We start from the raw sequence: 25,917 nt of genomic DNA, 5'->3' as shown, positions 1-25,917 counted from the left end.
GATAGATGAACATCTTAACTTTGCATTTGAGGAAACTGAGGACAAAAAAATTAAAATGATTTGCCTAATAATATCTAGTTACTGGTAGAATCAGGATTAGAACCTATATTACTTCACTCCCCAGTCTAAGCACTCTTTACATGATGCCAAATAATGTTGGTTGAAATAGTCACTGAAGGTTTCTGAGCAGAGGAATGACATGTGAAAAAATATATATTTAAGGAATCACAGGATATTGAAAGGAATCTGAGGGACTCTAGGAATCTGAAAGGAGGGACTTTCCAGAGGCAATCAGTGGTGTAATGAATAGAGTGCTAGGTCTGGAGTGAGGAAGATCAGACTCAAAATCTAGCCTCAGACATTTGCTAACTATGTGACTCCAGACATTACTTAACTTCTGATTTGCTTCAGTTTCCTCATCTGTAAAATGGGATTAATAATTGCTCCTACTTTGCAGGGGTGCTTTTAGTATCAAATGAGTTAATATTTAAAGTGTTACTTTAATCCCAATTCCTTTCCCCAGAAAGGAAGGAGAAATGAGCCCCTTTTTTTCTGATTTTTTGCATTTTCTATATTGAGAACTAAAGTTTATCATCTATTGACTTTTCAACTAATGCATTATTACTTTATTTTTTTATTTTTATTTTTTTAGGTTTTCGCAAGGCAATGGGGTTAAGTGGCCACACAGCTAGGTAATTATTAAGTGTCTGAGGTCAGATTTGAACTCAGGTACTCCTGACTCCAGGGCTGGTGCTCTATCCACCACGCCACCTGGCCTCCCTTACATCATTTCTTTAAGTGTTTAGGAATCCATTTAGTAACAACTGAGGAGTTCTTGATATGAATGATATATTTTGAGATTTACTCAATGGCAATTTTGAATGGGGGATAACATGAGGTAAAAGTTGTTTTGGGAGACTGACCCCAAGGTTGAACTCAGCTCGTGTACACCCAAAGTTTAAAATACTGGACTAAATAGATTATACATTTTTACTTAAAAAAAAAAAAAACACAATATATTGGAAAGTTCACAGGTCCAAGGTTCAGGAACTGTGATTCTAGTCTCAACTCTTCCATCAATTAACTGGAGGTCAGTTTCCTTATCTGTAAGGAAAGGATTTTATCTGTAAAATGAAGTGATTGAACTAATTGATCTCTAAAACCCCTCCCAACTCTGAAGTTTTATTATCCTAATGTCACATATACTAATTGTTTCAAAGTCTTAAAATGACAGCATATTTTCTGAAAACATATATTTTTCTGATAAAAAATTGATGTCTCAGCATGTATGTGTGGATGATTTTTTTTTTTGCTGCAAACAGATTTTAAAAGGCATACAGCATCTGCTCAGAGCAGGAAATAACAATTAGGAAATTCATGTCTTTCCTTCCTATTTATCCCTAATTTCTAATATTTTACTAGTTAATTGCTTTAAATAATGCTTTAGACCTTGACCAAAGGTGTTATATATGAGAACTACAGTCTGGGCTTGGATTCCTGGTGGGAAATTCAAATGTAGTTTTATTTCATTTATAAATGAAATTAATTTATTAATGGTCTATAATGATGGTGCAACCTATTAGCTAATCAGATAAACAATGAACTTGAATTGTAACCTGAATTAACTTGATCACTGTTCTTCCTTGCTGTTCAGAAAGAAGTAACACTTTTTTTTTTTTTTGCAAGGCAATGGGGTTAAGTGGCTTGCCCAAGGCCACACAGCTAGGTAATTATCAAATGTCTGAGATTGGATTTGAACCCAGGTACTCCTGACTCCAGGGCCAGTGCTTTATCCACTGCACCACCTAGCCACCCAACACTTTCTTTCACAAGAAAGAAAAACAATCACTAAATTCAGGTTTTTTGTTCACAAAATCCTGGAGTGGGAAGGGACTTTAGAGGCCAATGAGGATAATCCATCCCCCAAATATTAGATCTTGTACAATATTAGTGACACAGAAATCATCCAGATTCTGCTTTATGGGGAACTCACTACCTTATACACAAATTGTTAGTTCTCCTGCACTTTGTATTTATTTTGTATATAATTTGATTTGCTTATGTATGAACTTGTAGCTCTCCACTACAATGTAAACTGCTTAAAATAAGTTATGCTTACTTTCCTATTTATTTAAATCCAGCCTGTTACACAGTGATGAGCACACAGGTAACATAGTGGCTATGGATTCTGAGAATCAGGGTTCACATCTGTTGATATCAGCTACCTAAGTAACCTATAGACAAATCACTTAATCTTCTTGGGACTCAGTTTCCTTATCTATAATATGAGGGATTGGATTAGATGGCCTTTGAAGTTCCTTGTGGGTCTAGATATAAGATACCAGGTATTTAAGAAATACTTATTGATTGATTCTATTTTCAGCTCTAATTTTTAAGAAGCCATTCCTTATATTGAACAAAAATTCTATCCTTATGAATTACACATTTTAACTCTGGTTCTTTTTTCCTTTTAAACTACACAGAATAAATTTAATTTCCTTCAAATAGTTGAAAGATACCTATAAAGTCCCCAAACATTGTTTTCTCCAAGCTAAATATCCCAGTTCCTTCAAACTCTTCTATATCAAGATTTTAGGTACTCTTACTATTCTGATCTTCCTTTGAATGTGCTACTTGTTAATGTCCTTCTTAAAATGTGCTGCCCAGATAAGAATAATATTGGGAATCTCATAGATGACCTCAGAGGCATATTCACTTAGAAACTAGTCTTCCCCAAAAGTATTGAAAACACTTGTTGAAGGACCATTCAACCACTTTGGTACCGGATTTTTGTGTTCTTTTCAGTGCCTAGATAAACCATCAGGGCTCTATCTCTATTATTTCCATCAGCTTTTATACATGCTAACCCTATGTTAGTTTTTTCTTGAGTGTCAAGTAAGCTCAGATGTAACTAAGATATTCTTTATTGGCCATCTTGTGGTCTCTTGAAAAAAGAGAAGTGATCTGTATGGGTGCACTGGGATTAAATCCTGAGGTGGGTAGAAGGTAGGATATGTGGAATGGGAAGAATGAGATCTGAAGGACTGGGTTCAAGTCCAGGTTCTACCAATGATTAGCTTGGGCTAGATTACCTCTCTGGGACTCAGTTTTCTTGTTTGAAAAATGAAGGAGTTGGACCAAATGAATTATTTCTGTGGTCTCTTCCAGCTCCAACAATTTATTTTTCTCTTACTCTGCCTCGAAGAGAAACAATAGCCTCCTCTTGTAAGCTGCTATAATACTTGAGAGACTACTTAGCTGTTGAAGGTAGTAGAGAAAGACAGCAGAACTGACAATGGATTGTTAATGAATTATGCACCTTATTTTGCAGCTAAACCTACCATTATTAGTTTGAAGGCATCAATCAGAGTTTATTAATTCTACATATTTGTCTATTTATTTGAATAAAGATCTTATCATATAATTAATTTTCATTATGTTTTTGTTTTGTTCATGTAGCTAGCCTTTGGTTCTTGGGAATTCAAAGGGAGGGAAACACTGAAACTCTAAGGCTGTATTTCCTTTTGGTAAATAAGAGTGGGGATATAGGTACGAAATATGACATACACAACCAGATGCAATCAATTGTTTTTCTTTAATTGCTTTTTTGTTGCAGGAATAAATTCAAAATGGGTAATGTTTTTGGTAAGTGTCTATGCTGTAGAAACAAAAAGCATCAGTAAAACAAAAAGGAGGAATTCTAATGCTGAATAATGTGTAAAGGACTGTTTCTGGGCATGTATTTATAGCTGAAATTAACAGGACTCAAGAGTCAGTCTGTAAATGTTCTGCTCAAGGCTCCAGGACACATAAGAAAAGACAGGGGTTTTTATAGTTTCTGTATTGATTTGGGATTTGAGTTTTTCATTACACTTGGGAGCTGCTTTTACTATACCAACTTCTACTTTCTGTCCTTTTTTGATGCATATCTTGATTATCTTTGTTCCAGACACACTATGGGGACTCTTCCATTTCTCTTTCTTTTGTTTCTCCTCCCACAGTCACATGAGATGGCCTTTTGGCCTAGTGAAAGGTACATTTCAGTTTTTTTTGGCAAAATAACTGGGCCTTGATTTCTTCCTGTGTAAAAAGAAAGTTTCATACTCTATAAATTTTTAAGGCTCCTTTCAGGGTATTGTACATAATGGGTGCTTGATAAACTTTCTGATTAAATTCATACTTTAAATTCTAAAGTCCTATATTACATGTAAGGTCCTTTCTGATTCCAACAATTAATCATAGGACTGAAGGGACCTCAGGTATTTGTCATCAGTTCTGCCTACCAACCTTATTATGAACAGTGATGCCTTACCCCTTAAGCTAAACCTTCAGAAACTTTACTTTCTTTCTCTACCCCCTCCTCCCCCCCATTCCATTTTTTTTCCCTTGGGAAAAATTTCCTTCTTGGAATTGATCAGAGCCAAACTTAAGTCAGCCTTCTATATCTGACTGGTCCCATTTTCCTCCAGGCCATTCAGTCAACCATTAGGACACTAGGGCCTGCTTGGTTAATGTTGGGCTCTTAACTACATCTTGCACAGAAACTACCTCTCTTTTCCTTCTCTTTTCTTCCTCCTAATAATCAAATGAATATAGTCACTACAAACAGCTAGAAGTGAAGTAGATAGAGCACTAACCATATGTCAGCACAGACCAGAATTCAGATTCACCTCAAGAATTTATTAGCTATATGTCTTGATTTCTTCATCTGTAAAAACATGGATAATAATGAGATTTACCTTCCAGGGTTATTGAGAAAATTAATGAGCTAATAGTTGTAAAGTATTTAACAGACTTTAAAGCCCCATATAAATGCTAATTATCATTATCATCATCTTCATCTAAAGGTCAAGACAATCTGCTGGCCTATGTTCCACTTTATACTTCCTGTGTCTGCTTAAGCCAAAGTTCCCTTCTCCATACCCTTTCTATTTCTTTAGCAGAATGTAAATTCCTTCAGGACAGGGACTGTATTGATGTCTCATCATTCCCAGATCAATACCTAGCATAAATCAGACACTTAATAACTGCTTGGTGATTGATTGACTCATTGAAAGTTTCTCTGGAGAACTGACAAGTGAAAAGAAGTTTTATGAATCTAGGAGAGAAAACTTGACTTCTTTTCCTTCTGATAACCCTCCTGACCTATTCTAATTCTCAGTTTCTGTATCTTTTAAAGATACAGCTTTGATCTGGTAGAGAGCTTAGGAATTTAGGCAAGTCTTTTTAAGTGGTTAGTTTGTTTGAGATGGGGAAGGGAGTTGAAGGATCATTGCAATTTGATGACAGGACAAAAGAACCCTAGTTTTTCTATTTAATTTTTTAAATGCACATTTCCTATACTTTCAAGGCAAGGTCTTTTTTTTTTTTAAATTTATTTAAGGCAATAGGGTTAAGTGATTGCCCAAGGTCACAAACTAGGTAATTGTTAAGTGTCTGAGGTCAAATTTGAACTCAGGTCCTCCTGACTCCAGGGCTGGTGCTCTATCCACTGAGCCACCTAGCTGTAAGATCTTTCAAAGCAAGATACCAATTTATTTTTCAGGATTCTTTATATCCAAGAATTAGTTATAATCAGAGAAACAAAGCATGATTTCTGTGGGCAAATACAACTTTGTTAAAAGTAAGGGTTCTATGGGGTGGCTAGATGGGGTACAGTGGATAGAGCACAGGCCCTGGAATAAGGAGTACCTGAGTTCAAATACGGCCTCAGACACTTAATAATTACCTAGCTGTGTGACCTTGGGCAAGCCACTTAACCCCATTTGCCTTGCAAAAATCTAAAAAAAAAAAGTAAGGCTTCTTTGAAATAAAATCATCACAAAAATTTGCCTATATATGGCATCTTTAGAAGCAAATAGAACAAAGGTACCACAAACTATAGTATTCCCCCAAAGTCTGGGAACTATTATTCTAAATATTAAATTTGAATTTTTGTTCCTTCTTCCTCAGTAGAAAGTCACCATTTATAACAGTTATAAATCATCAGTCTTAAGTATAACAGAATTCCTTTTGCTAAAGGCGTGAGGATTTATGAAGGAGGAGACTGTATGTAGGCTGGCAATTAATCACAGGCACAAAGAGCTTTGCTCTACTCATGAGTTGTTTCACTTCCTTTAGGACTGGACTCATGTCCTCTAGGACATAAAGGACCTCTAATCAGTTCCTTTTTTCTTGCCTATCTAAGAAGCTTCTAATTTCTTCTCTCATTACCTCTCTGTGTATTTTCCTCCCTAGAGTTTTCTGTAAGCAACACAGGCCTTTGAGAAATGAAGTTCCTTCTTTCTATTTTCTTCCAATTCTTTACATCACCTAGGCAAAAGTCACCAAAGTCTTATTTTCCTGAGTTTTCTTTTTAAAGAAATATTTTATTTTTAATTTATTTAATTATTTTATTTTAATTTATAGACTAAAACAAGAATTTCCATAACATAATATAATGAAAAGAGATTATTCCACACAAAACTGCAAATCTATTACGTACAACTTGCTCTTCCTTTTAAATATATAATAAAGTTGTCATATAAGGTTCTCCCCCCCCCCAACCCTGCCCTGGCTTTAGCAATGGCTACCAATAGGCACAAATACATCTACATCTACATCTACATCTACATCTACATCTACATCTACATCTACATCTACATCTACATCTACATCTACATCTACATCTACATCTACATCTACATCTACATCTACATCTACATCTACATCTCTCTCTCTCTATCATCTGTCTCTATCTGTATCTGTATCTGTATCTCTATCATCTATCTCTATCTCTATCTTTCTCTTTGTCTATCTCTATCTCTATCCCTCTCTCTCTCTCTCTCTCTCTCTCTGTCTCTGTCTCTATCTCTATCTCTATCTCTATCTCTATCTCTATCTCTTTCTCTATCTCTATCTATACACATAGCTTCAAAATTTAATACATCTCTTTATCATTTCTTTCTTTGGAAGTAGATAGCATTTTCCTTCATATGTCCTTGGTTAATTTGGGTATTTATAATGGTCACAATGACAGTAACTTAAAGTTATTCTTAAAACAATATTACTATAACTATATCCAATGTTTTCTTGGTTCTGCTCAAGCTTCTGTTCATTATTTTGTATAAGTCTATCCATGTTTTTCCAAGATTATCGAACTCATCATTTCTTATAGTACAGTGTTATTCCTCAGATTTTCCAGTCTGATAAGACCATTGCAATTAATTATAGAAAACTTGGATTCCCATTCTTTCTGTCATTTGATTGGTTGCATTTCTTTGAACAAGTAAGACTCTTAAATCTCTTTCTTTATCTGTATCCTTATAATCAATCAATCAATCAATCAATATAGCAAACAACCAATCCATACTTATTAAGCACCTGCAAAGTGCCAGGTACTTTGCCACAAGGATCAAATGAGAAAAATGCTATATAACTCTCTGTAAGCCATAAAAGGAATTGCCTAAAAGGTTAGCCTCTCATTTGGAGGATTCCTTAGACATTATCTAATCTAAGTCCTCATCTTAAAGTGAAAGATATTGAGGTCCAATGGGGATGTACTGGTCCTTCAGGTTATTGTCAGTCAGGGGATGGGTTGGAACCCATCTCCAAGATAACATGGGTTCCATGTTTCAGAACTGAACTTTGAATCCAGATCTTTTGATGTCAAAGCTAGATACAGCCAGCAACCTGATATAAGCCTTTGTCACCTCAAGCCTCAACTATTATTCCTTAAGTCTCTCCTCATTCCAGTCTATTTTCCATTCAGCTGTCAAGTTAATCTTCTCAAAGTGCAATTCTGATGATGTCTCTCCCCTACTTAATCCAGTCTAGGGGTACCTTATCATCTCTAGAATAAAATACGAATCTCCTCTTTGGGGCATCTCATCATTAGGTAAAGATGGACTATGTTGGACACTTAGGAGATGAGAATGACTAGGGTATTCCAGGACCTAGAAACCATCTACCCCCAGTGCACGTGCACTGCAGAATGCCTTCTAGACATGCAGAGTGCCACTTTTTTTTGACACAGTAAACAATTCTACCAATAGTTATTCCAAGAAGCTTCAAAACGACTCTGACCATCTTTGGATACATTCCATCCTAGAATATTAGGTGACCTAAAAGGTTCCTTTTTGTACTAGCATATTTTAGAACTTCTCATTATTCTCGAGCATATTCACAACTTTAGAACTAAAGCTGTCATCAGGATTAGATGAGGATGGTATCCCTCTTTACAGATTTTACTGTAACATCCTTGACTTGAATTGTCCTAAGACAAATACTTATTTGACCTGAGAAGTTGTGCTGTGTTAAAAACTACAGGTAAAATTTAAAATATCTTCTGTTGCATCCCTCCTTTTCTCCCCATCCCAATCCCACCCCTTATAGGTGATATAGTGGATGGAGGACTGAACTTGAAATCAGGAAGATCTGAGTTCAAAACTGAAAAAAGGTACTTAATAGACTTTAGTTATGTGACACTGGGCAAATCAGTAAGCCTTTGGCTTCATCACTGTTATTAACAGCATCTACCTCACAGGATAAATTAAATGGGGTAGTATATATAAAGAACCTTGCAAACCTTAAAGTATTACATAAATACTAGTTATCATCATCATCATTATTACTGATTCTATTCCAAAGAAGACACTGGGGTATATTTTGTGGGTACTTCTCCTCTTAGACATCTATATTAAAACCACTAGGAGAGAAGGCTTAGGGATAGTGGAACGATGCTAGCCTAGGACTCTATGGACAAAGAAATAAGGTATAAGACAACTTGACCCTTTCTCTTCTTCTCCTTTAGATTTTTTTGAGAGTTCTTGCTGATCACTTTCTCCCTTCTCATCCTTTACTCTCTCTGAAAAAAATTTCCAAAGCATTTGATTTCCTTGGATTTCCTAATGTCAGTGACTCTCCATGTATTTTATGTAAATGAACCCTTAGACATGCAAGTTAGAATGATGAAAAGGATATACATGGATACAAATGCAATAAATATTTATTAAGCACCTACTATGTACTTATGTCTATGCTAAGCTCTATGGATACAAAGAAAAGACAAAAGCTGTTCCTACTCTGGAAGAGTTCACAGTCCAATGGGAGTAGGGGATAATATGAAGCAATTATGTATAAATAAGATATATACAATATAATTATGAAATAATCAGCAGAGTAAAGCCACTAAAATTAAGAGGAATTAAGAAAGACTTCTCAAAAAAAAGGAAGGATTTTAGCTGGAATTTGAAGGAAGTCAGGGAAGTAAAGAGGAAGAGACAAGGAATAAGTATTCCAAAGATGGAGGAAACAAGTGAATTTCCCAAAATAGAGAAAGATTTGTTTAAGCAATGTGTGCTCATTGAATGGCAGAGGAGTAAGAAAATTAGAAAGATAGGAAGGTGGCAGTTTGTGCTTAAGTTGGAAGTCATTTTGGTGGGTTTCTAGGCTAATCCTTTTGTTTACAGATGAATAAATTGAGACCCAGAGGAGCAAATACATTTTGCTAATGGAAGATCTGGGACTATAACCCAGGTCTTCTGAAATTCCAGCTCAAGGCCCTTCCTTGTTTTTTATTTTATTTTATTTTTTAATTTAATATTCATTTATTTTGTACAAATAATGTTTTTTATACATTAATAAAATATTCTTGTTTAAGAGTAAACAAAATACTCCCCAAAATATAGACTCATTTGAGCGATAAAGGGGAGAGAAAAAAATTAAAATTAAAATTAAAAAAATAATAGTAATAATTGTAGTTATGGCCAGGTGGCGCAGTAGATGGAGCACCAGTCCTGAAGCCAGGAGTACCTGAGCCCATATCTGGCCCTGTACACCCAACAATCACCCAGCTGTGTGACATGAAATCCACCCCAACCACACTGCCCTGCAAAAACCAAAAGAAAAAAGAAAAAAAAGACCCAAAAGGCCCTTCCTTGTTACCATCTTAATGAGGAAATTATCTTACTCTATTTCTCCCCATGGCTTAGAGATTCCAAAATAATAGGTAAGGTAACAATATCAAATAATTTATTTTTGGGGATGGGTAGGTAGGTCCAGATATTTGCTTTTATTATTTTGAGGTGCTCTTAAAATGGAAACTTCTATCCAATGCAGAACTCTTCTTTAACTTTGAATCTGTGATAGTTGCCTTAAGTAACTTAAGTAAGTTATAATTTGTCTGTGGTTAGACACCAGTATAAGACTAGTATGTGGTCAGAGGCAGGGCTTGAACCAAGGACTTTCTGACTAAAAGCATACCTTCTGTCCACTACATCATTCTTCTTCTCTGAATAGCAAATAAGGACAAGAAATCAGTTTTATATTGGAGAACAGCTAAGTTCAAGGATCACTAAATATGAAGAAATAGTCCATACTCAATGACTTACCTTGCATGAGTTATTGCTGCTACCCATTCATCACAGTCTTTAGCATCTTCTGTTCTCAACTCTAGGGCCTTCTGATTCTCATGGCTGAAGTTAACTGTGAAATAATGCTGTTGAAATAAAATAAAAATATCTTATGATTACCTGGATATGCTCATGAATAACATTTCTATTTGCCTATCAATTTAGCTATTTCTAAGAGCTCACTGCCACATTGGCTAAGCCCCCATCCATTATTTATGATCATCTGAATTCTGTTTTATTTATCAGTTTAAAACTCTTGCTTAGGACTTGTTTTGTAAAATGTAATGGAACTATTGCTTAGGACACATTGTGAGAGGGAAACAGAATCCACAAAGCCACACTTACCAACAAATTGCAAACAAGCAGGTTGGGAATACTGTCAAATGTTTCAAAAGGAGTATAATGGTGGAAACAAAGGAGGGAGCTATAGTGGGGAGGATTGCATTTTGGAAATTTGAGTTAATTATAAACTAGCTTCTTCACATTGTCTGCGTCTTTATCAGAGAGTGTTCATTCCCTTGCCTAACTGTGCAAGACACTTTAGTTGCAGAGGAATAGAAGGGCCATTGCTCCTCCATCCAAAGAGTTCTCTTGCCTCTAAGAAAAAATGCACACTCTTCAATTTGGAATTTAAAGCTCTCCATAGTCTGGCTCTACACAACCTCTTGAGACTCTATTTTCCTGCTATATTGGTATAGATGTCATTTACCAAGCTTGGCATTCATCATCCACTGTTATGCTTTTACACAGGTGTCAATGCCAAAATGGCATTCTGCATGCCTAGAAGGCACTCTTTATGCTTGGAAATTCCTCTGTTTTCCAAGACAAGATACCTGACCCAGGATAAATTCCTTACTTCTAAACTCATCACCATGTTGCTAACTCAAGCCTTGAATTGATACCACCTCCCTCTGCCTCCTTTCCCTTCTAATTGGAGGGAGGGCTACCAAACTCCCTCCCAATATCTTCCTTTAATAAAGAGCACAAACTGGACCCTCAGTTCATTCCACTTCTCATCTTCTGCTCTGGCTTCAACTCCAGGGAACAAGATGCCCCTGCCCCAGATCCCACATTTCCTCCACCCTCCAGTGCTTCCCAATCTCCTTGTATGTGTTATATCCCCCCCCCCCCAATAGAGGATAACCTCCTTGAAAACAGGAACATCTTTCTTTTTAACTATATCCCCAGCACTTATTAGAATGGCTAACACATAGTAGGCACTTAAAAATGTTGATTGGACTGGAAGAGATCCCTTCTTTATCTGTACCTGTTAGAATCTCTAAATTCCTTCAGGGCTCAATTTATGTGCCACCTCTGATCTCCTTAGTGGGTTATGGCTAGAAGAGAAAGATAGAGAACATTGGACCTGTAGGCACAAAGACCTGAATTCAAATGTAAATCCAGACACTTACTAGCTATCTCCAGGCAAGTCACTTAATCTCTGTTTGCCTCAATTTCATTTGTTAAAGGCTGATTATGTTAGTAACTACCTCTCCAGGCAGTCTGGAAAAGATTTAACACAATGCCTTGCTCAAAGTAAACATTTAATAAATGCTTGTTCCCTTCCTCTTTCTTTAATACTCTCTCCCTCTTCAAATTATCATGCATGTGCCCCACATATACATATGTATAAACACAAAACTTGGAGTCAGAAAGACCTGGATTCAAATCCTGTCTGTGGCACTTCTTGGCTCTGTGACCATGGATGCACAAGTCACTCTACTTTCTCAGACTCAGTTTCTTCATCTTTAAGATGGAATTGATGACATCTATACTGCTGAACTCAATGAATTGTTGTGAGCTCAAATGAAAATTTTTTAATGTCCTTTATAAATGTCAGTTATTACCATTATGATTATTCTACTAAAATTCTGATGCAGATAAAAAAATTCCAGTTAGTTGAGGGCTTCTGTTAGTTGAGTGCCAGTTATATAACCATGAACTTAAAAGGAGTTTGAAGCATTTCCCCTAATGTTACCTCTTCCATAAAGTAGGGAGCTGTAAACATTATTATGGAAATTAAAGTACATTGGACTAGAACCTGAGACTTCCTTACTAGCTCAATGCTCCCCCCTACTTTAATTATACTATGCCTGTAGCTAGAACAGAGCTTCAGAATCTGCAATTATTAGCAGTTAATGTCTTCATTTTATGAGTATGCCATGGAAAAGGAGAATGTTTCATATGTCACTTGCTGCTTTTAATTACTAGGTTGTTTAATGTCCATAGAAACAGTGTGGAGTAGTGGAGCATTAGAAGTTAGGAGATTTGGATACTGATCTTTCCAGTTTGTGTTTATGGAGAAAGGTAGCCTGATCTGATATAGTGAACTGACTATGGAGTCAGGGAGACCTAGGTTCAAGTCCTTTCTCTCATACATATTAGTTGTATGGTAAGGCAAGTCAATCTCTCAATAACCCAGAAAAAATGGATTAGTTACAAAAGTGTTGCCAATCTGCATTGATAGAGGGAACTTCCACCCTGGGACTTTACAACACCAGATGCAATCATAGGTCTGAATTTCCTTTCTTTTCTTTCCCCTTTCCTTCAAATCCTATGAATTAACTATGTGAGATCTTGCACAATTGCCAAGCCTTGTCAATTCTACCTCCACGGTGCCATTTGTATCTCTTTCCTTAGCATAATGCTATTACATAGCTGGCATTTAATAAATGTTTATTGAATTGAATTAAATTAAAATAGCACCCACCATAGTTCAATCTTTCATCACTTTTTGCTTGAATTATTATTTGTCTTCTTAATTCAAACTCCTTTTAAGTTCATGGTAATGTAATGAAATCTCAGTTAATTGGCATTCAACTAACAGGAGCCCTCTGCAAACTGGAAGTTTTGGTTTGCATCAGAATTTTAGTAATCATAGTAATAACAACTGACATTTATAGATTGGTCTCTTCTAATTCTAGCTGCAGAGCTGCTAAAAGAATTTTCTTAAAGTACAGATCTAACCATGTTTTACCTTTGCTTCAGAATCTTCAATGACTTTATTTCCAGGACAAAATACAAAAAAGTCTGGCTTTCAACACTTTTTACAATATGGTTCCAGGCTGACCAGTGTTATTTCCAATTGTTTCCTTTCATACAGTCTACCTTCCAGTCAAATTGCCCAACATATTCTTTCCTACTGGTTTGCTTGCTGTTCCCTGAACTTGTAGTTCCATCACCAACCTCTTTGACCTTGAACAAGTTGTCCTGGACATTTAGAAACCTCCTTATCCCTTCTCTTTAGATTTCTTTAAGACTCAACTCAGAAAATATTTCCTTTGAGGTAACTCAATTGCCCCTAGATATTCATGTTTCTTTGTTCCTTGCCACCCTCCCATCAAATTATTTTTTGTGGATCAATATTTATAAGTATTCTATTTCTTCCCTTCCCCCACCAGTGATGCAAGCAGGAATTTTTATTTTGTTTTGTCTTTGTAACCCCCATGAACTTGCTCTACAAGTAATCAAGTATTTAATAAATTCTTGAAGTCATTTCTCTCTGGATTTCAGTCTTTTTAAGCTATAAAATTAACAATTTAAATCAAATGGTTTGTAAGTTCCCTTCCAATTCTAATATTCTGTGATTTTTTTAGTTCATTATGGATTTGGATGATGCTTCAATGATGAATCAATGTTATCAATGATGCAATTTTTTTCTCTTTTATTAGTGAACAAAGGCAGGGGACTTGTGATGGTGTAATTGAGTGAGAAGAAAACAAGAGGCAGGTAGCTAACTGAGTTCTAAAAACTTGTCCATTTGGTGACTTTCCCATCCCCCCATTCCCACCCTTGACCCCACCATTTTGTCACTGGGTAAGCATTTTTGAAATGCCTGTATGCAGAGCAGTGAACTAGAATTAGGCAAGTTCAGATAAGGCACTGAGTGCTCCTGCCCTCAGGGAACTTCTGATCTAGCAGAACACAATCTTCAAAGAATGCAGCTGAAGCCTGGGCTTGGGACTGACTTCATCATAAGGCCCAGAGATATTTTTTCCCTGTATCATGATGGCTCAGCACCTAGGCACCAATAAAAAGCAGTCTAGGACCTATGTGTAAACTATATTTAGCTCCCGTTGACATTTACTGTATTCATGTTAATTGTCAGTCACAGTGGAAGCCAATGTGTGAGTTCGGGTTGTTTTCCCACTGTTCATGTGTCTTTCGATTGTTTCCTAGGAAACAGATAACTGGGGCCGTGTAATGAAATGTCAAATACAACACAGAATAACTGAACTAATAAAGAAACAATGGGAGTATTCACAGTTGACTATTAGCTCCTCTGCTTGGCAAAGAAGCAACATTACAAAAAAAAGTCTGTCTTTTGCAAACTCCAACAGTTTGCAGGTGTCTGGCTAATTTCTGCTTGTCCTCATCTTTGAAATGTCTCAAGGTATTAGAATGACTGCTGGTGCTGTAATTGAGTGCTACTGCTTATGTCATTGGGCTACAGTTAGTTACTAGATTTCTATGTAGGCCAAAATTTCATTCTAGATCAAACTGGACAAACTCTGTTGCAGACTTGAGGTTGGCCACTAGTCAGAGTTTCCCAGGCAGCAATACCCTCTCCCTACAGTGATAAAAGTACTGATTCTTCCATAAGACCCTGGGAAAAGGATCCAAATGTCTATCAAAATGTGATGAGAGGGTACTGGGCTTGCAGTTAGAAAAATAAGAGTTCACACACTTATTGGCTGAGTGACCCTGGCAGAGATCTCTGTGCCTTGGTTTTCCCCTCTGTAAAATGGGCATAACCAGGACGCCTATTTCCCAGGATTGTTCTGATGATCAAATGAGATAATATTTGTAAAACACTCTGCAAATCTTAAATCATTATGTAAATGCTAGTTATTGCTATTATTACTTCAATTCATTCTGCTTCCCCTGCCATTTCTTAGTCATGTGATCTTGAATATGATCCTCATTGTTCTCTTGTTCAAAGTAAGACATTTAGCCTAGCTAATCTCCAAGTCCCTTTCTGATCAAACATTTTCTATGACTGATTTTTTTCTCCTGTGTGTTCTCACTTTGGAGAAAGACCACCTTCTATTTAATGAAACACTCATTTTGTACCATAAAGCACACATTCTACCTACTTTCTCTAGGAAACATTCCCTCATTAAGCAGAATAAAGTGAGGGAGGAAGGAATTCCAAGAAGTCTAAACATAGCAATTATATGATATTCCCCTTCTCAACCTTCCCTACTTCCCACATCCTCATCTTCCCTAAGATAAAAGATCATAGTTATTAAAACTGATTCTGATTCATTATTTGGAAATAAGGCTTCCAAAAACTGCAGGGTTGGGCGGGGGGAACCTTGCTCTCTGCATGATCTTTGGGAATAAGGAGAAAAATCTCTCTATTTTCCATCTCCTGAGTAATTCCACTATGAAGCAACTTCAGCATGAACCCAACTCCTACCACATTGCCCTCTTAGAAGACTGAGTAACAGAGAAAAAATGGTGGGAGTATGGAAAAGTGGGAAAGCTGATAAATATACGAATCTCCAAATTCTCCTTTTAGGAGTCTATTATAAATACCAGAGATGTAAATTTGTAGGATCCAGCAATTTGGACTCACCCTAAGCAAACACTGAGTCAAAAATTATATTTGGTTTCCTCCAATCTTCATACAGCCAGCCATACCTTTGAGGTTTCTAAGCTAGGTAATTACTAAGTTTAAGTTTTCTTCCATTTGCTCAGAGATGTGCTCCTTTGATTTTATCAACTCAGAATCTCATTTGATTCTCCTGTTGAAGTCCTACTTCTCAGGTCTATTTACTCAGGATTGAGAACTGGAAGGAGTCTTAGAGATCTGGGTTAGAAAAGATCAGTTTACATTTCAAGCCTAAAGAAGGGCAATACCAAGGACTGGTCAAATTACTGAACAATTGAGCTCTTTTCACATGCCAGCAAGGTTATGCTTAAGATCCTCCAAGTTAGGCTTCAGGTATTATATGAATTGAGAATTATCAGAAGAGCAGGCTGGTTTTCAGAGACAGGGGAACTAGATACCATAGGTCAATATTCACTGGATTATGCAGAAAACAAGGGAGTTTTAGAAAAACACTTACTTTTGTTTCATTGATTATACCAAAGCCTTTCTCTGTGTGTAACACAATAAAATGTGTCTAGTCCTCAAAGAGATGAGAGTACCAGTTCACCTTACTTGTCTCTTGAGGAAAATATACATGGCCCAAGGATCAACAGAATCAACCACAAAAAAATTGATTGGTTTAAGATTGGAAAAGGAGGACAAGATTATGTATTGTCACCTTATTTATTCAATTTATATGCAGACTACATCATGCAAAATGCCAGACAGGATGAATCAAAAGATGGAATTTAGGTGGCTAGGATAAATATCAGCAATCTCAGATATGCAGATGATGCCACTCTGATGGTAGAAAGTGAAGAGGAATTAAGACATCTCTTGATGAGGGTGAAAGAGGAGAGGAGCTGACTTGAAACTTAATATTAAAAAAACTAAGATTTTAGCAACTGTTTCCATCAGTTTCTGGTAAATAGAGGGTGAAGAAAGGGAAACAGTGTCAAATTTTTATATTTTTGCCTCAAAGATCATTGTAGACTGTGATTGTAGTCATGAAATTAAAAGACACTTGCTTCTTGGAAGGAAAGCTATGGAAAATCTGGACAGTATACAGAAAAAGCAGAGACATCACCCTGCCAATAAAGGTCTTTATAGTTAAGGCTATGAATTTCCCAGTAACAATTTATGGATTGTGAGAGTTGGACTATAAGAAAGACTGAACACAAGAAGAGATACTTTTGAATTATGGTGCTGGGGAAGACTTAATCAACAAGGAGATCAAAATCAATCAATAATGAAATTATTAAAGGATATTCACTGGAAGGTTAAATATTGAAGGTTAAACTTAAATATTGGCCCCATGATGAGAAGATGAGACTCATTGATATTGGGGAAAATGGAAGGCACAAGAAAATGGGATGACAGAGTATGAATGGGTAGATAGTATCATGAAAACAATAAATATGAACCTGGACAGACTTTGAAAGATAGTAGAAAAGATAAAGGCCTAGTATAATATGATGTATGAGGGGATGAAGAGTCAGACATGACTAAACAACTGCAATAAATCTAACCTCCACATTTTCCAGAAGAGATAATTGAGGCCCAGAGAGGTTAAGTAAATTGTCCAAAGTTATATTGGTAGTGAATGGAAGGACTGGGACTCAGAAACCAGGCCTTCTGACCCCAAATTCAATGTTCTTTGTATCACGCCTCTAATTTCTGTGCTCCCATCTTCAAATCAAGATTTTTCTTTAAAGCAGTGATACAACCAAATCTATATTTGGATCCTGGTCTTATATATCCCTCCCCAAGTCCCTGGACTATTCTATCTACCTGTTAAACTCATCTGTAGAATGATAAAGTCGGAGTAAATTATTGAGGTTCATTCTTCTTCTTTAGTTCTGTGATCTTATGAATGATCCCTGCAGGTTCTAAGTGCATTCAGACTTAAACAAAGATGGTGGTTTTGACATTCTTCACTTTAGAGGGGTGGCATGTTGCAACCTAAAGAACATGAAATGCCGGCTTTGAATCTGGACTCTGCCATATTATGTGAATTTAGGTAAGTCATTTAGTCTCTAATCTAGAACTTTACTTACTGTAAAACAAAGAGATTAGACAAATTCCTAGTTCTAAATCTTTGAGCTTCTAATTAGGCTCAAATTGACTTTTCATATAATTTTCCAATATGGGTTTTTAGAAAGATCTGGCCAAAAGATGATCAGAGGAATCCAGACTTCAAGTATAGAACTTCTGGAAAAATCTTAAAGCTCATATCTGAGTTGGTGACACAGTGAATAGAGAAATGACCTTGATATCAGGAGGACCTGGGTTCAGTCTCACCTTTGATAGTTCATTGAAATAATGAAATGAGTTTTTTAAGTCAGTATCATACATTGTATGACTGAGGGGGTGGATGGATCCTTTACTCTCTCTATGCCTCAGGCAATTCTATATTACTGAGTAGGTATTTGTCTCCCTTGGGAAGAATTTCTTCACTGGGAATTGCTATCATAGAAATGGTAAGTCTAGCATAAACAAAGGCCTAAGCAAAGGTGTCCAATTCAATATCCTTATTTTTATAGTTGAGAATTGTCTATGATCAATAGCAAAAACTATAATTTGGGTTTCCTGACATCCAGCCTAGTTTTTTTCCATTACACTATGACTTATTAATAATACATTCTACTTATTAATAATTCATTCAAATTCAGGTCATAGGCAAGCCCCTGGAATGGGGAGGAAAGCATAGCTTTGTTAGAGGAAAGAGACACTGAATGTTTCTGTCCTGAAAAACAAAAAGACCCTAAGTTCCCTGAGAATTACATACATCATTTCACCCACCCTTTTGGAGAGGAAGCCAACTTTGAAGTGGTGGAACAAATCTGTTCTGATTTGATGCCATCAGTTGTTGAGCAATAATACTCAGGAGATCTAAGGACAGGAGAAGCACTCTCCAGTTCCCACCAACTCCAAAGCTTTGGGAGCAGAGGCTGATTGAATGTAGCTATGGACTAAGAATTAGACTAAACACCACTTTAATCCACTCTGTGGCCCTTGGAAAGTCACTGAATGTTCTGTATCTTTCTTCATCCATGAAGTGTTCTCTTCTTTCTTTTTTTCTCTATTTCCTCCCTTCTCTCCTCCCTCTTTCCTTTCTCTTCCCTGTCTCTCCCCTTCCTTTTCTACTCCCTCTTCCCTTCCCAACTCCTCTCTTCTTTCTTTCTTTCTTTCTTCCTTCCTTCCTTCCTTCCTTCCTTCCTTCCTTCCTTCCTTCCTTCCTTCCTTCCTTTCTTTCTTTCTTTCTTTCTTTCTTTCTTTCTTTCTTTCTTTCTTTCTTTCTTTCTTTCTTTCTTTCTTTCTTTCTTTCTTTCTCCTCCTCTCTCTTTTTCTTATTCTCTCTTCAACATTCTTCTTTCTTCTTTGTCTTTCTCTGTATTTGTCTCTGTTTTTTTTATCTCTTTTGATTATAAGTGTATTTAAATGAAATAAAGCTGCTAAGACTTAGTGGCATCTTTATGAGGTTGGTTCATATTCTTCCAATTATGAGAACCAGTAGCATAAATGTAAAAATTTGACTCACCTTTGCCTAGATGTGTCTAACTCACTAATGCAAGACTATACCAATCCTCAAGCAGAGTCTCTACCTTTTTTAAAGCACTCCCATAACTTGGTAGGACCAATACTCTAGAGTTAGAAGGGAGCCTTGGAGGCCATCTAGTCTGCTGCCATTCATTTTCATCAGAAGAAACTCAGCCCAAAGGAAATTAAATGACTACTTCAAGGTCACAAGGGTAATACGTGTCAGAGAGATTATTTGAGAAATCCAGATCTATACTATCCCCCCCAAAGCCAATGGACCATTGTGACAATTAGTTCTTGTTGTCATTTCAGTTATGTCCAATTTTTCATAATCCCATTTTGGTGTTTCCTGGCAATGATAGTTGAATGAATTGTCATTTCCTTCTCTAGCTCAATTTACAGATGAGGAAACTGAGGCCAACAGAGTCAAGTGACTTGTCCAGGGTCATACAGTTAGTAAGTATCTGGGCTGGATTTGAATGCAGGTTTTCCTTACTATGTGCACTGTACCACCTTGCTGCACTGGTGACATTTAGAAATGAGGATAAAATTCAAGAACAAAGAAAGGAAAGAAAAAGAGGGTACTAAATGGTATGGGGAGGTGGAGGTAGAGGAGAAAGAGAGTGAGAGAAAGCATAAGAGAGCAAGAGTTAGGGAAGAGAGACTGAAAGTGAGTGAGTGAGTGTGTGTTTGTGTGTGTGTGTGTGTGTGTCCAGATTGCTCATTAACTAATGGAATTCAAAAGAAAGATATAGAACAGATTTAACAGAGGAAGAAAAAAAATTCCTTTGAAGAGACACAGAGAAGAGGAGGAGGTTCAGTTACAGAGACTGAGTCAGCAAGATCGCAAAATTTGGGAAGCAGCTCTCTGAGATCACAACAGTACATCAAGCTTGAGGGTAAGGACCGATGGGAAGAGAGAGAGAGAGAAAGAGAACCCCTATGATTTTTTTTCCCTCCAAACATCTATGAGTATAAAGGATAAGAGGTCAGCTGTGAAAAGAAAATTTAAAAGATATAGATTATTTTTTAGGTGTATCCAAGTGGAATTTGTTTCCTAGAACTCTCTATAACTGAGTAGTATCACCAATAATAAGCATACATAGTAATACATACACAACAATAGCATACATTTATATTGTCCCTTATAATTTACAAACATTAGTTTATTTTTATCCTCACAATAATCCTGGGAGATAGGTGCTATGAATATTTTTGTATGATTTTACAAATGATGAAACTGAAGCTTAAAAGTAAAAGTGATTTGCTCAGGTTTACATGCCTAGTATTTTGGAGACAGTTGAACCCAGATCTTCCTGGTTCCAATTCCAAAGTAATATTCAGTTAGTTACTATACCATCTAACTGGATGGTCTGGGCAAGTCACTTAACCCTATTTGTCTCAGGTTCTTCATTTGTAAAATGAGCCGTAGAAGGAAAGTTACTGCTTGAACTTTGCCAAGAAGACCCCAAATGGGGTTATGAAGAGTTGGACATGTCTGAAATGATTCAACCACCACCATCACCACCACCACTACCACCACCACCACCACCACCACTGCTGCCACGCCATCAAATAATCGCCTCACATAGTTTCTAGATAGATTTTCCTTTTATTTCAAAAATTCAGTTTGATATAAAGGGAATCTAGGTGGTACAGTAGATAAAAACCTGAAATCAGAAAGTCCCAAATTCAAATCTGGCCTCCAATAATTATTGACTATATGCAAGTTACTTCACTTTTATCTCAATTTCCTCAACTGTAAAATGGGGATGATAATACTAGCTGTATTCCAGGATTCTTGTAAGAATGCAATGAAATAATGTTTATAAGTACTTAGCACAGTGTCTAGGACATTGTAGGCACTAAAATACTTGCTCCCTTCCCTTGATATTATTTACATGTAATGACTATTTGCATTTTAAAAACAATGGATGGCATTATTCAGGGACATAAAGTTAAGAAGTGAATAGATTTTTAGGTAAACTTAAGAAGGGAAATAATTAGCATTTTGGAGAGCAAAAAAATTAGTGTCTATTAGATTCAATTCAATAAAACATTATCTTTGCAAAGATAATTTGTAAATTCTATGATACTTTATAAAGCCTAAAGCACTATGGAAGTATTGATACCATACATAAGTATAATAGTTACTATTATCTTTTTTATGCATAAAACCATATCAGTTGCTGGATAATAGTTGGTTTAGATCTCTGTTCTCATGAAGTTCATAGCCTAAGAAGGTCATATGTAGGATTATGCTGGAGTCAGAAGAGTTAGTTGCTTGTTAAAATTTTCAGCATGGATATTTTCACCTTGAAAATTAGCAAATGTGATAAATCAGGGTTTGATTTTGTTGTTGTTGAGTGTCTAGACATGAAAATGATGGGAATGATGGGAAAATGGTAGTAATTCAGATTAAACTCAAAATGTGACCTGAATGAAGTTTTTTTTCCCCCGGGCTGGTTGTTAAACATTTATCAGCATATCCTTGGACAACCAACAGAAAAAATTATAATCTGGGATACCATAGGATAAGTTCATAGATGTATAGTTTCAGTATATATGGGGTTAATTCATCTTTTAGGCACTTACCCTGAAGTTTAGGTATTCCTTCACCAGTTATTTTTCAAAGTATTGTTCCTGGCAATGAGTGAATGAGAAGATGAATAAGTTTCCATTTCATGTCTTTGAATAAAAATAGAACCTTTTTATGAAGACTTTGGAATATGTCTTTTCAATGTGATATAGTAGAAAGAGCATGGGATTGAGAAATAGAAGACCTGGGTTTGAATCCTGGTTTTGTTCTTTAGTGACAATGAAAACTTGGGCAAATAACTTTGATATTCTTTGGGTTTTATTTCTGACATTCAGTGATCCTGTGATTCCTTTGTAGATCCACTCTTTTTTACTTTGTGGTTAAGACCCTTCTGATAGACTATGATAGTTCCTAGTGAAATGTAGGCATTTTTTCCCATGCTAATTGTGACAAGGAGGCCTCCTTTTTGAGCCTGCAAAATATATTTGCTGCTTCTCTCCACCTTTCCCATCATTGATTCCACTTTTCCTCTACCTCTACCTTTGTTCTGGATTTTCCCTGTTACATTTCTAATCTAATTCTTTTGAGGTCCTCCAGCAGATGCTGCCTCAGTCTAGCTAGTATAGGGCATCATTACAAATTCTTGTTCTAGGGTCCTCTCAGCCATATGTGACTTGTCCTCTATAAAATCTTATTTCATCTCTCTAGAAGTGAAATAAATAACCTTCTCCCTCCTCTGTTTCCCTTAATCTATATAGGATTGAATGAATGAATAGCCCCTGCCAGCTTGCCCTAGCAACCACTTAGCAACTGGCTTCTTTAGAAATCGCTTTAGATACAGAGTTTAAATTAACCATATCCTTTATAACAGAACAGGCAAATTAACTGTCTTCATCACAACCGTAGAGAAGGATTCAAGGCAAGAAAGGGTGAAGAGAAAGAGGAAAATATTGTGGAATGGTGTGAAAGGAATAAGAAATTACTTCAAGCCTATGAACATTTATAGGCATTTCTCTACTTTCCAGAATTCCAGATTTTCTGAGTTGGAAAGAAAGACCTCTAAGAATATCTAGTCCAACCTATTTCTGAATAGGAATCCTTTCTACAGTTCAAAGAGAGTTTAGGCTATGAAAGGAGTGGTCAGTGATGAAGACCAGGCTGCCTTAGAAGTGGGTCAGAATCCTGAGTATTGACCTGATTGATTGATAGTGATATCTCACAGGAGAGAAGGCAGAGGTTGAGGCCAGCCACCTAGAGTAATGGGATTGCTTTTTCAGAACTAGTGGGAACTAGATATGCTGAATTAAACCCAAACCTCTAAAAATATCTCTAGCCTGTGACTATCAAATTATAATTATGACTTTAACCTCAGCATTTTTATCAGTTTATCTGGAAAAGACTAATACACCAGGTGCTGGAATGATAGTCAAGAGACTGAAAGTTCAAAGGGACCCTAGAGATGATTCTCATTCCCATTCGCTCATTTGATAATCAAGGAAACCAAGGTATTGTAGCAGATTAAAGAGGAAGGACCTCATCACCTTGGATAACATGTATGAAGTGTAACACGCACCATTACAAGTTAATACTCTCATTTTTGATATCATAGATTCATCAGAGTATGAAAGAAATGATTCTTTCTGAAAATGTTATATTGAAGGAGGTAGAAAAATTAGAGTGTGATGGTCTTAGATGGCTAGAGTGTAGAATATGTTGAGAAGAATAGTCACACAAGTGAAGTTTGAAAAGTAGATTGGAAATATATAGTAGACTTTGAATTTTAACCTAACAAAATTGGGTGAACTTTGTCAAGAAAGAGATAGATGATTTGTTTGGAGAAAAGAAGTAACATTGATTGGAAGGAATACATCCCTAGAATTCAGGAGAGTTCTGGCTAATGATCCCAGCTCTGTTTAAAAAATATATAACCACTTTTTGGTTGACAATTTCTTTATTTGGAAATGTAGGGCTTGGGATGGTTGATGGCTGAGGTCCCTCCCACCTCAAATATCCTCCCATTCTGGGGTGGAAACCATAGAAACTCTTCTAACCAAAGGAACACAGGAGGGGGAGTTGGCAAATTTGGCAGATGTAATGGGGGCAACAGAAATTATTCCTCATTTATTAAAGGACCAGGAGAAAAGAGAGATGTGCCAAGCAAAGCAAGCAAAGTCATGTAGGAGTGTGCTGAAGAGTGGGAGAAGGGATGGAAAAATGGTTCCAGGAAGTGATGGAAATAAGAATACCTTTAAATGACTGATGAAGATTAGCTAAAATTCAGGTGACAAATATCAATAGCATCCTATTCTCCAAGGTCTTAACTTCAATATTCATTTTAATGATTTTGAGAGAAATATGACAGAGGCATGGCTTAGGGGAATGGAGAGCTGACTGTGGAGCTAGGAAGACCTGGGTTTAAGTCCTAACTCTAATACATACTGGTTGCTTGATCCTAAGTAAATCACTTTATTTTTCAGTGATCTAATATTTTTGGAGTGGAAACAATAATGGAATGTTTCTCAAACTTTGAGTGTGAGGGCTTCTTCCCCCCCTTTAAACAGGGGGACTTTATTTCTTTTGAATTTTACAATTTTTCCCCTAATCTCTCTATCTGCCCCCTTCCCAGAAAGTGGTCTGGTAGTTTTTACATTATTTCCATGGTATACATTGATCTAAATTGAATGTGATAGGAAGGAAATTATATCTTTAAGGAAGAAAAATAAAGTATAAGAGATAGCAAAATTGTATAATAATTTTTTTAAAATTAAAGATTATAGTCTTTGGTCTTTGTTTAAACTCCACAATTCCTTCTCTGGATACAGATGGTTTTCTCTATTGCATATACCCCAAAATTGTGCCTGATTGTTGCACTGATGGAATGAGCAAGTCCATTAAGATTGGTCATCATTCCCATGTTGCTGTTAGGGTGTACAATGTTCTTCTGCTTCTGCTCATCTTGCTCAGCATCAGTTCATGCAAATCCCTCCAGGCTTCCCGGAATTCCCATCTCTCCTGGTTTCTAATAGAACACTAGTGTTCCATCACATATATATACCACAGTTTATTAAGCCATTCCCCAATTGATGGATATTCCCTCAATTTCCAATTCTTTGCCACCACAGAGCTGGTTTTGTACAAATGACATTTTTATCCTTTCTCATGATCTCTTCAGGGAATAGACCCAGTAGTGGTATAGCTGGATCAAAGGATATGCACATTTTTGTTGCCCTTTGGATATAATTCCAAATTGCTCTCCAGAAAGGTTGGATGAGTTCACAGCTCCACCAACAATGAATTAGTTTCCCAGATTTCTCACATCCCTTCCAACATTGACCATTGTCCTTTCTAGTCATATTGGCCAGTCTGAGAGATGTGAGGTGGTACCTCAAAGATGCTTTAATTTGCATTTCTCTAATAATTAGTGATTTAGAGCAATTTTTCATATGACTATGGATTGCTTTGATTTCCTCATTTGTAAATTGCCTTTGCACATCCTTTGACCATTTGTCAACTGGGGAATGGCTTTTTTATTTTTTAATTTGACTCAATTCTCTGGATATTTTAGAAATGAGTCCTTTTGTCAGAAGTACTAGTTGTAAAATTTCTTTCCCAGTTTACTACATTTCTTTTGATCTTGGTTACAGTGGTTTTGTCTGTGCAAAAGCTTTTTAATTTAATATAAGTGAAATTAACTAGTTTGTTTTTAATGATGTTCTCCTCTCTTCCCTGGTCATAAACTGCTTCCCTTTCCATTGGATCTGACAGGTAAACTATTCCTTGATCTCCTAGTTTGCTTATAATATTGTTTTTTATGTCTAAATATTATATCCATTATGATCTTATCTTGGTAA

The 25,917-nt window shown here is 36.4% G+C and overlaps 1 protein-coding gene across 2 annotated transcripts in view; it reads right to left on the bottom strand.

The window, feature by feature from the left end:
• Positions 1 to 25,917, bottom strand: part of RASGRF1 (Ras protein specific guanine nucleotide releasing factor 1) — a 212,815-nt gene that overhangs the window by 136,760 nt on the left and 50,138 nt on the right. For both annotated transcript variants that reach the window (XM_074231921.1, XM_074231920.1), the window contains one exon: positions 10,371 to 10,477. In XM_074231921.1, the coding sequence (XP_074088022.1) occupies positions 10,371 to 10,477 (107 nt within the window). The remainder of the gene's footprint in view (positions 1 to 10,370; positions 10,478 to 25,917) is intronic.

This window comes from Macrotis lagotis, chromosome 4, assembly GCF_037893015.1.
Source record: "Macrotis lagotis isolate mMagLag1 chromosome 4, bilby.v1.9.chrom.fasta, whole genome shotgun sequence".
In the NCBI taxonomy this organism is placed as follows: domain Eukaryota; kingdom Metazoa; phylum Chordata; class Mammalia; order Peramelemorphia; family Peramelidae; genus Macrotis; species Macrotis lagotis.
This window is presented reverse-complemented; position numbering and strand designations above follow the sequence as displayed.